At 54.3% G+C, this 17,487-nt stretch overlaps 1 protein-coding gene across 2 annotated transcripts in view; it reads left to right on the top strand.

Moving 5' to 3' along the window:
- Window positions 1-17,487, top strand: part of rhpn2 (rhophilin, Rho GTPase binding protein 2) — a 75,879-nt gene that overhangs the window by 31,856 nt on the left and 26,536 nt on the right. For both annotated transcript variants that reach the window (XM_072517751.1, XM_072517752.1), the window contains 4 exons: window positions 2,456-2,584; window positions 11,481-11,556; window positions 14,379-14,456; window positions 16,684-16,808. In XM_072517751.1, coding sequence (XP_072373852.1) covers window positions 2,456-2,584; window positions 11,481-11,556; window positions 14,379-14,456; window positions 16,684-16,808 — 408 coding nt within the window. The remainder of the gene's footprint in view (window positions 1-2,455; window positions 2,585-11,480; window positions 11,557-14,378; window positions 14,457-16,683; window positions 16,809-17,487) is intronic.

Genomic DNA, 17,487 nt, shown 5'->3' with positions numbered 1-17,487 from the left:
AGGGTGCAGAGGAGATTTACCAGAATGTTGCCTGGTATGGAGGGAAGATCTTATGAGGAAAGGCTGAGGGATTTGAGGCTGTTTTCGTTAGAGAGAAGAAGGTTAAGAGGTGACTTAATTGAGGCATACAAGATGATCAGAGGATTGGATAGGGTGGACAGTGAGAGCCTTTTTCCTCGGATGGTGATGTCTAGCACGAGGGGACATAGCTTTAAATTGAGGGGAGATAGATATAAGACAGATGTCAGAGGTAGGTTCTTTACTCAGAGGGCCGAAGGGCCTGTACTGCGCTGTAATGTTCTATGTTCTGTGTTCTATGTTTTCACGAAGGAAGATACAGGAAATCTCCCAGATGTTGAGATCGATGGGGCAGCATGGTGGCACAGTGGTTAGCCCAGCTGCCTCGCAGAGCCAGGGACCCGGCTTTGGGTGACTGTGTGCAGTTTGCACTTTCTCCCTGGGCATTGGTGAGGCCACACCTGGAGTATTGTGAGCAGTTTTGGTGTCCTTATCTGAGGAAGGATGTTCTTGCTATGGAGGGAGAGCAGCGAAGGTTTACCAGGCTGATTCCTGGGATGGCGAGACAGTCTCTCCTCAGATGACAAAGTCGGCTAGGATTATATTGATTGGAGATTAGAAGAGTGAGAGGAGATCTCATAGAAACTTATAAAATTCTAACAAGGTTGGACAGGGTAGATTCAGAAAGAATGTTCCCGATGGTGGGGGAGTCCAGAACTAAGGGTCATAGTTTGAGGATAAGGGGTAAATATTTTAGACTGAGGTGAGGAGAAATTTCTTCACCCAGAGAGCGGTGAATCTGTGGAATTCACTCCCACAGCAAGTAGGTGAGGCCAATTGTGTAATTTCAAGAAGGAATTGGATATAGCTCTTGGGGCTGAAGGGATTTGGGAAAAAGGTGTCATCAAGGTATTGAACTTGCTGATCAGCCATGATTATCATGAATGGTGGAACAGGCTTGAAGGGCTGAATGGCCTCCTGCTGCTTCTATTTTCTATGTGTCTGCATGGGTTTTCTCCGGGTGCTCCGGTTTCCTTCCACAGTCTCCCACAGTCCAAAGATGTGCAGGTTAGGTGGATTGGACATGATCAATGGCCCCTTAGTGTCCAGGGATGTGTAGGTTAGGTTAAGGGATTGTTAGGATAAGGTGTAGTGCTCTTTCAGAGGGTTGGTGCAGACTCGATTCAGCACTGTAGGGATTCTATTATCAAAGGGACTCTGGGATTGAGGAGTTGATGGAAATTAATATAAATAAGGTTGTATTGGAGAAATTAATGGACTGAAAGTTGATAAGTCCCCAGGAGCAGATGGTCTACATCCCAGAGTGTTGAAAGAGGTTGCTGTGGAGATAGTGGCTGCATTGGTGATCATCTTCCAAAATTCTACAGATTCTGGAATGGTTCCTGAAGATTGGAAGGTAGCAAATGTCACCCCATTGTTTAAGAAGGGAGGGAGAGAGAAAACGGGACTACAGGCCCGTTAGTCGCACATCAGTTGTAGGGAAAATGCTGGAATCTGTTATAAAGGATGTGATAAATGGACACGTGGACAATCGTGATCGGATTGGGCAGACAGCATGGAGTCACGAATGGGAAATCATATTTGACAAACTTGTTGGAGTTTTTTGAAGATGTTACTGACAAAGAGTCGATGGACGGGGCATATTTAGATTTTCAGAAGGTTACTGATAAAATCCTCCACAGAAGGATAATTAGCAAAATAAAAGTAATTGAAGGTGGCAGGGCATGTTGAGAGAGCAGTTACTAAAGCAAGTGGCATCCTCGACTTTCATAAGAACATTGAGTAGAAGACTAAGAAGGTCATGTTGAACTTGTATAAGATACTAGTTACGCCTCATCTGGAGAACTGCGTCCTGTCCTGGGTGCCATACTTTAGGAAAGATTTGCAGACATCGGAATGAGTACAGACGAGACTCTCAAGAATGATTCCAGGGACAAACAATTGTAGCTACGAGGAGAGATTGGGTCTGTTTTTGTTGCAGAAAAGAAGGCTGAGAGGAGACTTGATGGAGGGATACAGTTGCTGAGGGCTGTGGACAGGGTAATTAGTGAGAAACGTCCCACTCAGGAGAACATCAAGAACTAGAGGGCACAGATTCAAAATAATGGGCAAAAGGAGCAGAAAAGATGTGAGGAAAGGTTTTTCCACCCGGAGCGTGTTTGGAGACTGGAACAAACTTCCTGAGAGAGTGATAGATTTTGTGAATCCTTTTGTTGATGTTCTATGGCAAGGGTTCGTTGACGCTCACTCACTCACACCTGTGAATTGTGCTGCCTGGGTGGAGTGGACAGGATTTGGAATCTGTACCCCGGTGAGCGGCGGGAAGGTCGGGGTGGGGAGAGAGTGGCATGTCTATCTTGCTATTGTTACATCTGGAGCAGGCTGAGGGCTCGACACGATGGTCTTTGTCTTACAGAGCGACTGACAACAACAAGGTTCGCGATATGGTGATGCTGGAACTGAGTTTTGTCAACTCCAACTTGCAGCTGTTGAAGGAGGAACTCGAAGGGTTAAACGGCTCTGTTGAAGTTTATCAGAATGAAAAGTGAGTTCCCAAACTGCGCCACATTTATACCGTTCCCCCCACTGGCGATTGCTGCCGTTTTCTCCATGATCCTCACCCACATTTCCATTTGGGGCTTGATTGGGGGAGGGGAGAGGTGGGGATGGGGGAGGGGAGAGATGGGGGTGGGGGGAGAGGGGGTGGGGGGAGAGAGGTGGGGTGAGGGGAGAGGTGGGGGTGGGTGGGGGGAGAGGGGGTGGGGTGAGGGGAGAGGTGGGGGTGGGTGGGGGGGAGAGATGGGTGGGTGGGGGGGAAGAGGTGGGGGTGGGGGGGGGGAGAGGTTGGGGGTGGGGGGGGGGGGGGGCAGTGCCAGATTAAGATCTGCAAGCAGCTGTTTGTGGGGTGTGGGCTCTTTTCCCGGGTTTACCCGACCTGTTGTTAAGACTGGAACAGACAATTCTGCCCACTCCCCCTCCCCTTTTCCAATTTCCTGGGAATCCCTTTTCCTTCCACCATTTCTCTCGTGTGATCCTGAAAGTCTCTCCCTCATTTCAGGGTGCAAATCCTGTCACCTAAACACCCAAGTACCGTTTGCTCTCTCAAGTCTTTCACAGTTTGTCTTATATTTATAGCCCTGGGTCTAGATCCTCAGTTACTGGAATTTCTGCATCCTCGGACCCTATCACATTGTTACATATTGTCCGTTAGCACTGCTGCCTCACAGTGCCACGGACCCGGGTTAGCTCTGCTGCCTCACAGTGCCACGGACCCGGGTTAGCTCTGCTGCCTCACAGTGCCACGGACCCGGGTTAGCACTGCTGCCTCACAGTGCCACGGACCCGGGTTAGCTCTGCTGCCTCACAGCGCCAGGGACCCGGGTTAGCACTGCTGCCTCACAGTGCCAGGCACCCGGGTTAACACTGCTGCCTCACAGCGCCAGGGACCCGGTTAGCACTGCTGCCTCACAGTGCCAGGGACCCGGTTAGCACTGCTGCCTCACAGCTCCAGGGACCCGGGTTAACACTGCTGCCTCACAGTGCCAGGGACCCAGGTTAACACTGCTGTCTCACAGCGCCAGGGACCCGGGTTAGCACTGCTGCCTCACAGTGCCAGGGACCCAGGTTAACACTGCTGTGTCACAGCGCCAGGGACCTGGGTTAGCACTGCTGTCTCACAGCGTCAGGGTCCTGGGTTAACACTGCTGCCTCATAGCGCCAGGGACCCGGGTTAGCGGGGGGGGGGGGGGGGGGGGGGGGGGGGGGGCAGACATGGGTAGAGTGCTCTTTCTAAGGGTTCAAGCAGACTCGATGAGCGGAATGGCGTCCTGAGGGATTCTAAGTTTAAAAAAACACTGAGAAGGGGAACCCAATTTCCTGAAGCTCCGGCCCCCGATCTCTCTCTTTTGCTGCTGGTTCTCGCCAACCCTGAGCATTCTGCCTTTCACTGGGGTCCTTTGGGGTCCTCGCTCAAGGGAGACAATCTTCATCTGGGGGCAGTGTTCCCTCTAATTCCTACCTGCTCTGCCCAACTGACTTGTCGCTTGGGTGTGTCCCCTTTAAGATTGACACAAGGCTGAGCATCTGAAAGGGGACGTTGCTGGAGTGTGGCCTGTTCATTTCCAGTTGCTGTGAAGTTTATAGGGACCATTGTGACTCGATAACATTGATGGGCTGTTCAACAACTGGGGGTTTCATACCTGCACCTCACCACCTCCTAGTCAGCTGGCTCACTTTCCAATAGGAGAATTCCGTGACTAACATGGTCTTCAGCACATTTTCCCGGCTTTAACCCAGGAGTGAATTATGGCAGGTGTTTTTATTCTTTTGCGGGCTGTGGGTATTTGTTGCCTGTCCCTCATTGCCCTTGAGAAGGTGGGAGTGAAGCAGCGGCCTTGACTGGACTCCATTTGGAGATTGTGGTTTGACTGAGTGGCTTGTTCGGCCATTTCACAGACAGTTAAGAGTCTGGTAGGCCAGGCCAGGTAAGGATGGCAGATTTCCTTCCCTGAAGGTCATGAGTGAATCACAGAATTGCTACGGAGCAGAAGGAGTCTATTCGGCCCATCGTGTCTGCACCCACTCTCCATACGAGCAGCATGACTCAGTGCCATTCCTCTGCCTCTTCCCCGCACATTGTTTCTGTTCCAATAACCATCTAATACCCTCTGGAATTCCTCGATTGAAGCTGCCTCCACCACACTTCCAGGCCCTGCAGTCCAGACCCCAACCACTCGCTGGGTGAAAAAGTTTTTTCTCACATCTGGGGCGAAATTCTCCCCAAACGGCGCGATGTCCGCCGACTGGCGCCCAAAACGGCGCAAATCAGACGGGCATCGCGCCGCCCCAAAGGTGCGGAATGCTCAACATTGAGGGGCTAGGCCGGCGCCGGACGAATTTCCGCCCCGCCAGCTGGCGGAAAAGGCCTTTGGTGCCCCGCCAGCTGGCGCGGAAATGACATCTCCGGGCGGCGCATGCGCGGGAGTGTCAGCGGCCGCTGACAGCATTCCTGCACATGCGCAGTGGAGGGAGTGTCTTCCGCCTCCGCCATGGTGGAGACCGTGGCGGAGACGGAAGGGAAAGAGTGCCACCACGGCACAGGCCCGCCCGCGGATCAGTGGGCCCCGATCGCGGGCCAGGCCACCGTGGGGGCACCCCCCGGGGCCAGATCGCCCCGCGACCCCCCCAGGATCCCGGAGCCCGCCCGCGCCGCCTTGTCCCGCCGGTAAGGTAGGTGGTTTAATCTACGCCGGTGGGACAGGCATTTTAGCGGCGGGACTTCGGCCCATCCGGGCTGGAGAATCGCGCGGGGGGGCCCGCCAACCGGCGCGGCCCGATTCCCGCCCCCGCCGAATATCCGGTGCCGGAGACTTCGGCAACCGGCGGGGGCGGGATTCACGCCAGCCCCCGGCGATTCTCCGACCCGGCGGGGGGTCGGAGAATTCCGCCCCTGCTTTTTTGCAAATCACTTTAAGTCTGTGCCCTCTCGTTCTCGGTCCTTTTTCGAGGGGAAACAGTTTCTCCCCCCGTCTACTCTGTCCATCCCCCCCATGATTTTGAACATCTCGATCAAATCTCCTCTCAGCCTCCTTCTCTCCAAGGGGAAAAGACCCAATCTCTCCAAATAACTGAAGTTTCTCATCCCTGAACCATTCTTGTAAACCTCTCCTGCTCTCTCTTCACATCCTCCTATAGTGTGGCCCCCAGAACTGTGCACAATATTCATAAGAACTAGGAGCAGGAGTCGGCCATCTGGCCCCTCGAGCCTGCTCCGCCATTCAATGAGATCATGGCTGATCTTTTTGTGGACTCAGCTCCACTTTCCGGCCCACTCACCGTAATCCTTAATTCCTTTAAAATCTATCTACCTTTTCCTAAAAAACATTCATCGAGGTCGCCTCAACTGCTTCACTGGGCAGGGAATTCCACAGATTCACAACCCTTTGGGTGAAGAAGTTCCTCCTCAACTCAGTCCTAAATCTACCTTATTTTGAGGCTATGCCCCCTAGTTCTGCTTTCACCCGCCAGTGGAAACAACCTGCCCGCATCTATCCTATCTATTCCCTTCATAATTTTATATGTTTCCAAAAAATCCCCCCTCATTCTTCTAAATTCCAATGAGTATAGTCCCAGCCTACTCCGTCTCTCCTCATAAGCCAATCCTCTCAACTCGGGAATCAACCTACTGAATCTCCTCTGCACCCCCTCCATGTGCCAGTACATCCTTTCCCAAGTAAAGAGACCAAAACTGTACACAGTGCTCCAGGTGTGGCCTCACCAGCACCCTATACAGCTGCAACATAACCTCCCTGGTCCCAGCTGTGGTCGAACTAGTGTCTTGTATCAGCATAACCTCCATGTTCTTGTAATCTGTGCTCTAGATATTAGTTTTGTTTCATACCCAATTTTCATGAATTGAATTTTAAATTTCCCAATGGCCATTATTTGAACGGCTGTGTCTAGATTTTTTACCAAGTGTCAAAAGTGCCGTGTTACTGGATTAACTCGAGTCCATTGAGCTCAGTGTAACTCCAGACGACTAGCTGGCAAGCCCCCCCCCCCCCACCCTGTCAGGGAGTGAGGGGATGGGGGGTAGGGGGGAGTGTGGGGAGGAGCTGGAGGGGGGGGAGGAGCTGGGGGGTGGGGAGTGGGGGAGTGTGGGGGTGGGGGGGCAGGGTGAGTGTAGGGGTGGGGGAGGAGCTGGGGGGGGACTGGGGGGAGGAGCGGGGAGGAGCTGGGGGAGTGTGGGGAGGAGCTGCGGGGTGGGGGGAGTGTGGGGAGGGGGTGGGGGTGCAGGGGGAGGGGGGGTGGAGGTGGGGGGGCTGGGGAGGAGCTGGAGGGGAGTGTGGGGAGGAGTTGGGGTGGGGAGGAGCTGGGGGAGTGTGGGGAGGAGCTGGGGGGAGGAGCTGGGGGAGTGTGGGGAGGAGCTGGGGGGGGGTAGTGGGTAGGAGCTGGGGGTGGGGGGAGTGTGGGGAGGAGCTGGGGGGAGTGGGTAGGAGCTGGGGGAGGGGAATGTGGGGCAGAGCTGGGGTGGGGGGGAGGAGCGGGGAGGAGCTGGGGGAGTGTGGGGAGGAGCTGCGGGGTGGGGGGAGTGTGGGGAGGAGCTGGGGGGGAGTGGGTAGGAGCTGGGGGGAGGGGAATGTGGGGCAGAGCTGGGGTGGGGGGGAGGAGCGGGGAGGAGCTGGGGGAGTGTGGGGAGGAGCTGCGGGGTGGGGGGAGTGTGGGGAGGAGCTGGGGGGGAGTGGGTAGGAGCTGGGGGGGAGGGGAATGTGGGGCAGAGCTGGGGGGGGGGGGGGGGGGGAGGAGCTGGGGGTTACAGGGAGAAGAGGATTGGGGAAGGTGGTAAATGATGTCAACACCGGCAAGGTATTAAATAGGGAGCGAAAGCAGATTGTGCGACCTGCTGGGGAGAGTCCGTTCAGTCAGTACCCTGAACAAAGACAGTCTGTTTGCCAGTTTCCCTGGCTCTTCGACTGGAATGTACTGGCTGGGCTCCTGGTCCATTCAGTGTAACACAACCTTGTTCCAAACCAGTGAGATTATGTGATGAAAACCCTCCTTGTGTCTCTGATCACACTAACCCTCCTTGTGTCTCTGATCACACTAACCCTCATTGTGTCTCTGATCACAGTAACCCTCCTTGTGGCTCTGATCACACTAACCCTCACTGTGTCTCTGATCACACTAACCCTCATTGTGTCTCTGATCACACTAACCCTCATTGTGTCTCTGATCACACTAACCCTCCTTGTGGCTCTGATCACACTAACCCTCATTGTGTCTCTGATCACACTAACCCTCCTTGTGTCTCTGATCACACTAACCCTCACTGTGTCTCTGATCACACTAACCCTCATTGTGTCTCTGATCACATTAACCCTCCTTGTGTCTCTGATCACACTAACCCTCACTGTGTCTCTGATCACACTAACCCTCATTGTGTCTCTGATCACACTAACCCGCATTGTGTCTCTGATCACACTAACCCTCGTGTCTCTGATCACACTAACCCTCATTGTGTCTCTGATCACACTAACCCTCACTGTGTCTCTGATCACACTAACCCTCATTGTGTCTCTGATCACACTAACCCTCATTGTGTCTCTGATCACACTCACCCTCATTGTGTCTCTGATCACACTAACCCTCATTGTGTCTCTGATCACACTAACCCTCATTGTGTCTCTGATCACACTAAACTCCCAACTAGATTTTTCCTACTGGGTGCAAAGACTTCTTTACTTTTTCTTGCTTGCTCTCACTCACCCGCGCCCTCTCTCTCGCGCGCGCTCCCAATCTCTCCCTTCCATGCTGGCTCCTTCTCTCTCGCCCTTGTGCGCTTTACCTCGCCCTCGCACACTCTACTTCGCCCTTGCGCGTTCTCTCTTTCCCTTGCGCGCTCTCTCTTTCCCTCGCGCGCTCTCTCTTTCCCTCGCGCGCTCTCCCTTTCCCTCGCGCGCTCTCCCTTTCCCTCGCGCGCTCTCCCTTTCCCTCGCGCGCTCTCCCTTTCCCTCGCGCGCTCTCCCTTTCCCTCGCGCGCTCTCCCTTTCCCTCGCGCGCTCTCCCTTTCCCTCGCGCGCTCTCCCTTTCCCTCGCGCGCTCTCCCGTTGCCTCGCGCGCGCTCTCCCTTTCCCTCGCGCGCGCTCTCCCTTTCCCTCGCGCGCGCTCTCCCTTTCCCTCGCGCGCGCTCTCCCTTTCCCTCGCGCGCGCTCTCCCTTTCCCTCGCGCGCGCTCTCCCTTTCCCTCGCGCGCGCTCTCCCTTTCCCTCGCGCGCGCTCTCCCTTTCCCTCGCGCGCGCTCTCCCTTTCCCTCGCGCGCGCTCTCCCTTTCCCTCGCGCGCGCTCTCCCTTTCCCTCGCGCGCGCTCTCCCTTTCCCTCGCGCGCGCTCTCCCTTTCCCTCGCGCGCGCTCTCCCTTTCCCTCGCGCGCGCTCTCCCTTTCCCTCGCGCGCGCTCTCCCTTTCCCTCGCGCGCGCTCTCCCTTTCCCTCGCGCGCGCTCTCCCTTTCCCTCGCGCGCGCTCTCCCTTTCCCTCGCGCGCGCTCTCCCTTTCCCTCGCGCGCGCTCTCCCTTTCCCTCGCGCGCGCTCTCCCTTTCCCTCGCGCGCGCTCTCCCTTTCCCTCGCGCGCGCTCTCCCTTTCCCTCGCGCGCGCTCTCCCTTTCCCTCGCGCGCGCTCTCCCTTTCCCTCGCGCGCGCTCTCCCTTTCCCTCGCGCGCGCTCTCCCTTTCCCTCGCGCGCGCTCTCCCTTTCCCTCGCGCGCGCTCTCCCTTTCCCTCGCGCGCGCTCTCCCTCGCCCTCGCGCGCGCTCTCCCTCGCCCTCGCGCGCGCTCTCCCTCGCCCTCGCGCGCGCTCTCCCTCGCCCTCGCGCGCGCTCTCCCTCGCCCTCGCGCGCGCTCTCCCTCGCCCTCGCGCGCGCTCTCCCTCGCCCTCGCGCGCGCTCTCCCTCGCCCTCGCGCGCGCTCTCCCTCGCCCTCGCGCGCGCTCTCCCTCGCCCTCGCGCGCGCTCTCTCTCGCCCTCCCGCATTCACGACCGCCCTAGCGAGCCTGCTTGCTCTAGACCATGTTGGCCCGCATTCTCTCTCACGGTCTCTCTCTCTCTGTCTCTCTCTGTCTCTCTGTGTCTCTCTCTGTCAGTCTCTGTGTGTGTCTCTCTCTCTGTCCCTCTCTCTGTCTCTCTCTCTCTATCTCTGTGTCTCTCTGTCTCTCTTTCTCTCTCTGTCTCTCTCTGTCTCTCTCTGTCTCTCTCTGTCTCTCTCTGTCTCTCTCTGTCTCTCTCTGTCTCTCTCTCTCTCTATCTCTCTCTATCTCTCTCTTTCTCTCTCTATCTCTCTCTTTCTCTCTCTCTCGCTCTCTCTCTTGACTGGATTCTCCGTCCCGCCGTGCCACATTTCTATTTTACCCTGCCGGTGGGATGCTCTGTTACCCCTGCCGGTCAATGGTGTTTCCCATTGTGGGGCGGCCCCACACCGTTGGGAAACCCCCGGGCTGCCGTCAAAACGGAGCTTCCCGCCGGCGGAGAATCCAGCCCTCTGTCTCTCTTTCTCTCTCTCTCTCTCTTTCTCTCTTTCTCTCTCTCTCTCTCTGTCTCTCTCTCTGTCTCTCTCTCTGTCTCTCTCTCTGTTTCTCTCTCTCTGTCTCGCTCTCTCTGTTTCCCTATTTCTCTCTGTGTGTCTCTCTCTCTCTTTTTCTCTGTCTCTCTCGCTCTCTCGCTCTCTCTGTCTCTCTCTCTATCTCTGTCTCTCTCTGTCTCTCTCTCTCTCTCTGTTTCTCTCTCTCTGTCTCGCGCTCTCTGTTTGTCTATTTCTGTGTGTGTGTGTGTCTCTCTCTCTCTGTTTGTCTATTTCTCTCTCTCTCTCTCTCTCTCTGATTCTCTCTCTCTGTCTCTCTGTTTCTCTCTGTTTCTCTCTCTCTGTCTCGCTCTCTGTTTCTCTATTTTTCTCTCTCTCTCTCTCTCGCTCTCTCTGTCTCTCTCTCTATCTCTGTTTCTCTCTCTCTGTCTCGCGCTCTCTGTTTGTCCATTTCTCTGTGTGTGTGTGTCTCTCTCTCTGTTTCTCTATTTCTCTCTGTCTCTCTCTCTCTCTCTCTCGCTCTCTCTGTCTCTCTCTCCCTCTCTGTTTCTCTCTCTCTGTCTCGCGCTCTCTGTTTGTCTATTTCTCTGTGTGTGTGTGTCTCTCTCTCTGTTTCTCTATTTCTCTCTGTCTCTCTCCCTCGCTCTGTTTCTCTCTCTCTGTCTCGCGCTCTCTGTTTGTCTATTTCTCTGTGTGTGTGTGTCTCTCTCTCTGTTTCTCTATTTCTCTCTCTCTCTCTCTCTCTCTCTGGCTATCTTTGAGATCCTGAATCCAATTTGGGTTCTTTGTCCTTTTAGTTAGAGTTCTGCTCTCACTTCTGATTCTGCAGCTTTTTTTTCCTATAAATTTAGAATAACCAATTCATTTTTCCCAATTAAGGGGCAATTTAGCGTGGCCAATCCACCTATCCTGCACATCTCTGGGTTTGTGGGGGCGAAACCCGCGCAGACACGGGGAGAATGTGCGAACTCCACACGGACAGTGACCCAGAGCCGGGATTCGAACCTGGGACCTCGGCGCCATGAGGCAGCAGTGCTAACCCACTGCCGTGCTGCCCTCTGATTCTGCAGCTTTAACCCTCTAAATTCTGACAATAGATCCAGGGAATTGAAAGCTATTTAATCCCTAAAATCCATTTATATGCCATATCGGTTTATGTTTAAATTTGCCTCTTGCCAGCCTCTCCCTCACAGACGGAATGATTTGGCCGCGAGGATCATTTCTCTTTGAGTTTTGCTCGGGGGTTTTCACAGGAACTGCCTTCAGTCTGGGACCTGAGACCTTTTCGGATTTGAGCAAGTTTATTTGGCCGGTGTGGATAGTTTGTAAACCTGCTCCCGATCTGCCTGTGACGATTTCTCATGACGTTTTTGCAGGGATGCGCTCTGCTTTCCCCTCATCCCCCTGGGACTGAAAGAAACGAAGGAAGTTGACTTTGTGACGCCCATCAAGGTAAGGGAAGAACGGGTTGCCTGTCACGGCTTGATTTCATTACAAAACTTGAAATAAGCTGCATTTCTTTAGTGTCTTTTACCATCACAGCACCTCCCACAGTACAGACTGATCAATACAGCACCCTCCACAGTACAGACTGATCAATACAGCACCCTCCACAGTACAGACTGATTACTGATCAATACAGCACCTCCCACAGTACAGACTGATTACTGATCAATACAACACCTCCCACAGTACAGACTGATCAATACAGCACCCTCCACAGTACAGACTGATCAATACAGCACCCTCCACAGTACAGACTGATTACTGATCAATACAGCACCTCCCACAGTACAGACTGATTACTGATCAATACAACACCTCCCACAGTACAGACTGATTACTGATCAATACAACACCTCCCACAGTACAGACTGATCAATACAACACCTCCCACAGTACAGACTGATTAATACAGCACCTCCCACAGTACAGACTGATTACTGATCAATACAGCACCTCCCACAGTACAGACTGATTACTGATCAATACAACACCTCCCACAGTACAGACTGATTACTGATCAATACAACACCTCCCACAGTACAGACTGATCAATACAACACCTCCCACAGTACAGACTGATTAATACAGCACCTCCCACAGTACAGACTGATTACTGATCAATACAGCACCTCCCACAGTATAGACTGATTACTGATCGATACAACACCTCCCACAGTACAGACTGATTAATACAGCACCTCCCACAGTACAGACTGATTACTGATCAATACAACACCTCCCACAGTACAGACTGATTACTGATCAATACAACACCTCCCACAGTACAGACTGATTACTGATCAATACAACACCTCCCACAGTACAGACTGATCAATACAACACCTCCCACAGTACAGACTGATCAATACAGCACCTCCCACAGTACAGGCTGATTAATACAGCACCTCCCACAGTACAGACTGATCAATACAACACCTCCCACAGTACAGACTGATTAATACAGCACCTCCCACAGTACAGACTGATTACTGATCAATACAACACCTCCCACAGTACAGACTGATTACTGATCAATACAACACCTCCCACAGTACAGACTGATTACTGATCAATACAGCACCTCCCACAGTACAGACTGATCAATACAGCACCCTCCACAGTATAGACTGATCAATACAGCACCTCCCACAGTACAGACTGATCAATACAGCACCTCCCACAGTCTGATAACTGGCTGTTGTCTAAAAATGAGTGTATGGTTGGAACTAACGACTAAGATTTGATGCTGTTTTCCAAAAATGAAATTTGATTAAATTAAATAAGAACAGGGGATAATGAAGATGATTGGAATTGGGGGAAGTGTTTGTGTTGTTTCGTTGCTGGTTAATATATTCCAGTACGAATACTTCTGGTTAACGCTCTTGTGAAGCATTTTGTGTTGATTGACTATGTTAAATGTGATATATTAATGCAGGTGAGGAGCTCCGTGCTACTGCTGTCTGTCATATTGGTTCGTGGGAGACTGATCTCTCCCTGAACCCACGGGTTGTTTGAGTTTGAATGCACACGGGACTTTCCTGGGATGGTTTAGCACACTGGGCTAAATCACTGGCTTTTAAAGCAGACCAAGGCAGGCCAGCAGCACGGTTCAATTCCCGTACCAGCCTCCCTGAACAGGCGCCGGAATGTGGCGACTAGGGGCTTTTCAAAGTAACTTCATTTGAAGCCTACTTGTGACAATAAGCGATTTTCATTTTCACTTTGATTTTCCATGGGTCTGGAGCTGCTGATCCTGTCCAGATGAACTGTGTGAATGAATAACAAAGAAGATTTCCTATTAACAAACAATAAAATGTCAATCCGCTTCTTGCAGTGTTGCTACTCTGCTCTGTACCGTGGGTGGCACAGTAGCACAGTGGTTATCACTGTTACTTCACAGCTCTAGGGTCCCAGGTTCGAATCCCGGGTGGGTCACTGTCTGTGTGGAGTCTGCACGTTCTCCCCGTGTCTGCGTGGGTTTCCTCCGGGTGCTCCGGTTTCCTCCCACAAGTCCCGAAAGACGTGCAGTTAGGTGAATTGGACATTCTGAATTCTCCCTCTGTGTACCCGAACAGGAATGTGGCGACTAGGGGATTTTCACAGTAACTTCATTGCAGCGTTAATGTAAGCCTACTTGTGACAATAAAGATTAAGATAAAATTGAGATACAGATAGGGTGGATAGGAAGGTGCCTACTTGTGACAATAAAGATTATTTTTATTGTTCTTTACACAGAGCGTGGTGGGTGTGTGGAATGCACTGCCAGCAGAGGTGGTGGAGTCAGAGTCATTAGGGACATTTAAGGGACTCTTAGACAGGCACATGGACAGCAGTAAATTGAAGGGGTGGAGGTTAGGTTGATCTTGGATGAGGATAAATGGTCGGCACAACATCGAGGGCTGAAGGGCCTGTACTGTGCTGGACTGTTCTATGTTCTATGTCTTATATTATAATGAGCTGTTGTCGAAGACTGATCCGGTGGGCTGGGGCCACTGGGTGGGACTGGTGGTAGAGATTGGGGAGGACCTTTAGGAGATCACTGCCGTCAGAGATTAGAGATTTGTATGTGATCACTTGTTACGATGGAGATTATTTCTTACTGACGGAAAAACATTCCAGTATAACCTGGACACCAAGGGTATGTACTTAAGGCCAGACCGAGGGCTCCGTAACCGTCAGCAAGTCTTTACTAGCTTGTAGTTTTCATTGCCTTTGTCAGGCCGGCATTGCAGCCTCAAAATACTTTGAGTTCCTCCTCTTTTCCGCAGGATTTAATTCAGGAACATTACAGCGAGGATCCAGCAGAGTATGAAGATAAGATCCTGGATGTGATGGATATGCGGCAGGTGGGTTTTCCGACAGGGAGCACATTACACTGTGTGTCCCGTCTACAATGCAGTCTACATCCAGTGTCCGAGTGGTGTTCTGTTGCATGTGTCTCCCCTACCCCCTGCTGGGGTATCGCTGGCTCTCCATGTGTTGGAGACAGTGAGTTACTTTCCCCAAAATAATAGTCTTGATGAGAGGGCATGAAGGTCAAATTCATAAAAATTAGGAGGCCACTCGGCCCCTCGATTCTGCTCCGCCATTCAATAGGATCACGGCCAATCTGATGGTGACCTCAACCCCACATTCCTGCTGACCCCTGGGTGCCAGGTTTCATTCCCTTGAAGGACATTAGTGAGTCGGCTGGATTTTTAACAATATAATGTTAATTCATTCATGTTCTGTGGGTGTCGCTGGGCTGGGCCAGCATTTATTGCACATCCCTAATTGCCCTCCAACTGAGTGGCTCGCTCGGCCATTAAAGATCCAACCGCATCACTGTGTGGGTCTGGAGTCACATGTAGACCAGACCAGGGACGGACGGCAGATTTCCTTCCCTAAAGGACATTAGTGAACCAGATGGATTTTTACAACATTCGGCAATGGTTTCATGGTCATTATTAGACTTTTAATTCCAGATTTTTACCGAACTCAAATTTCACCACCTGCCGTGGAGGGATTTAAACCCGGGTCTCTGGACAATACCATTACACCCCTGCCTTCCCATTGTGCTGAATGCAGTGTCAGATTTATTGAATTCGGTTTTGTGTCCTATGGGAAAGGATGTGACTCACTGGTTAGCTCTGTCAGAGATAGCATGAGCAGGATGGGCTGAATGGCCAACTGGAGAGGAGACGTTCCGAGGAGAAGCGACCCCCGGAGCGTCCCCTCGGAACATCTCCCTGGAGTGACCCCCGGAGCGTCCCCCCCCGGAGCGTCCCCCCCGGAGCGTCCCCTCGGAACATCTCCCTGGAGTGACCCCCGGAGCGTCCCCCCCGGAGCGTCCCCCCCGGAGCGTCCCCCCCGGAGCGTCCCCCCCGGAGCGTCCCCTCGGAACATCTCCCTGGAGTCCCCCCCGGAGCGTCCCCCCCGGAGCGTCCCCCCCAGAGCGTCCCCCCCGGAGCGTCCCCTCGGAGCATCTCCCCAGAACGTCTCCCCGGAGCGTCCCCCCGGAGCGTCCCCCCGGAGCGTCCCCCCCCGGAGCGTCCCCCCCGGAGCGTCCCCCCCGGAGCGTCCCCCCGAGCATCTCCCCGGATCGTCCCCTCGGAGCCTCTTCTCGGAACGTCTCCTCGGAGAGTCCCCTCGGAACGTCCCCTCCGAGCATCTCCCCGGAGTGCCCCCCTGGAGTGACTCCACGGACCGATTCCACGAAGCGTCCCCCCGGAAGGTCCCCTTGGAGCATCTCCCCAGAACGTCCCCTTGGAGCCTCTCCTCGGAGCGTCCCCTCGGAACGTCCCCTCAGAGCATCTCCCCTGAGCATCCCCCCCGGAGCATCTCCCCGGAGCGTCTCCCCGGACCATCTCCCCGGACCGTCTCCTCTGAGCGTCTCCCCGGCGCGTCTCCCCGGAGCGTCCCCTCGGAATGTCCCCTCGGAGCCTCTCCCCGGAGCATCCCCCCATGAGCCTCTCCCCGGAGCGTCTCCACTGAGCGGCCCCCCGGAGCGTCCCCTCGGAACGTCCCCTCAGAGCATATCCCCGGAGCATCCCCCCCCCCGGGAGCCTCTCCCCGGAGCGTCCCCCCGGAGCGCCTCCCTGGAGCGTCCCCTCGGAGCATCTCCCTGGAGCGTCCCCTCGGAGCATCTCCCTGGAGCGTCCCCCCGGAGCGCCTCCCTGGAGCGTCCCCTCGGAGCATCTCCCTGGAGCGTCTCCCAGGAGCGTCTCCCCGGAGTGTCTCCTCAGAGTGCCCCCACGGACCAACGTCACTGATAGTCCTTTGAATGGAGAAAAATACATAAACAACTTTTGGATTGTAGGAAGATTTTGTGCCTGGTTTGTGTTCCCTGCCCCGGTGGGTTGTCCCAGGCAGTGAGGCTGTGCCGGTAACGGCTGCGTCAGGCATTCCGAGTAAAACCCCTTGGGCATTTACCTGGAAACGGATAACCTCCTGAATTTGAATATTTATACTTTGCATGCAGACAGTTTGAGCAATGGCAATCAGCTGGAGTTTTACTCGTGGCGATGACGCATCCCTGCACCGCTGGGGCCTGCTCTGTTATTGCTCATTGATTGAGGTCTTCTCTCTCGACAGGCTGTCCGCACCCCCAGCCGGAATGGGTTGGGTATCGAGCTGCTGATTTCCTATTACAATCAGCTCAGCCTCCTAGAGAGTCGCTTCTTCCAGCCGAACCGGCAACTGGGCCTGTTCTTCACCTGGTAAGGACTCTGTCCCTCACCCCCTCTCTCTGTCCCTCACCCCCTCTCTCTGTCCCTCACCCCCCTCTCTGTCCCTCACCCCCCCCCTCTCTGTCCCTCACCCCCCCCCTCTCTGTCCCTCACCCCCCTCTCTCTGTCCCTCACCCCCCTCTCTCTGTCCCTCACCCCCCTCTCTCTGTCCCTCACCCCCCTCTCTCTGTCCCTCACCCCCTCTCTCTGTCCCTCACCCCCTCTCTCTGTCCCTCACCCCCTGTCTCTGTCCCTCACCCCCTGTCTCTGTCCCTCACCCCCCTCTCTCTGTCCCTCACCCCCTCTCTCTGTCCCTCACCCCCCTCTCTGTCCCTCACCCCCCTCTCTGTCCCTCACCCCCCTCTCTCTGTCCCTCACCCCCTCTCTCTGTCCCTCACCCCCTCTCTCTGTCCCTCACCCCCTCTCTCTGTCCCTCACCCCCTCTCTCTGTCCCTCACCCCCTCTCTCTGTCCCTCACCCCCTCTCTCTGTCCCTCAGCCCCTCTCTCTGTCCCTCAGCCCCTCTCTTGTGTCCCTCACCCCCTCTCTTGTGTCCCTCACCCCCTCTCTATGTCCCTCACTCCCTTTCGGCTTCTCTCTCCCTCTGTCTCTCTGTCTGTCTCTCCCTCCGTCTATGTAGACAGTCCAACTAGGGAAGGGGCTGTACTGGA

The sequence above is a fragment of the Scyliorhinus torazame genome, chromosome 10 (genome assembly GCF_047496885.1).
Source record: "Scyliorhinus torazame isolate Kashiwa2021f chromosome 10, sScyTor2.1, whole genome shotgun sequence".
Lineage (NCBI taxonomy): Eukaryota > Metazoa > Chordata > Chondrichthyes > Carcharhiniformes > Scyliorhinidae > Scyliorhinus > Scyliorhinus torazame.
This window is presented reverse-complemented; position numbering and strand designations above follow the sequence as displayed.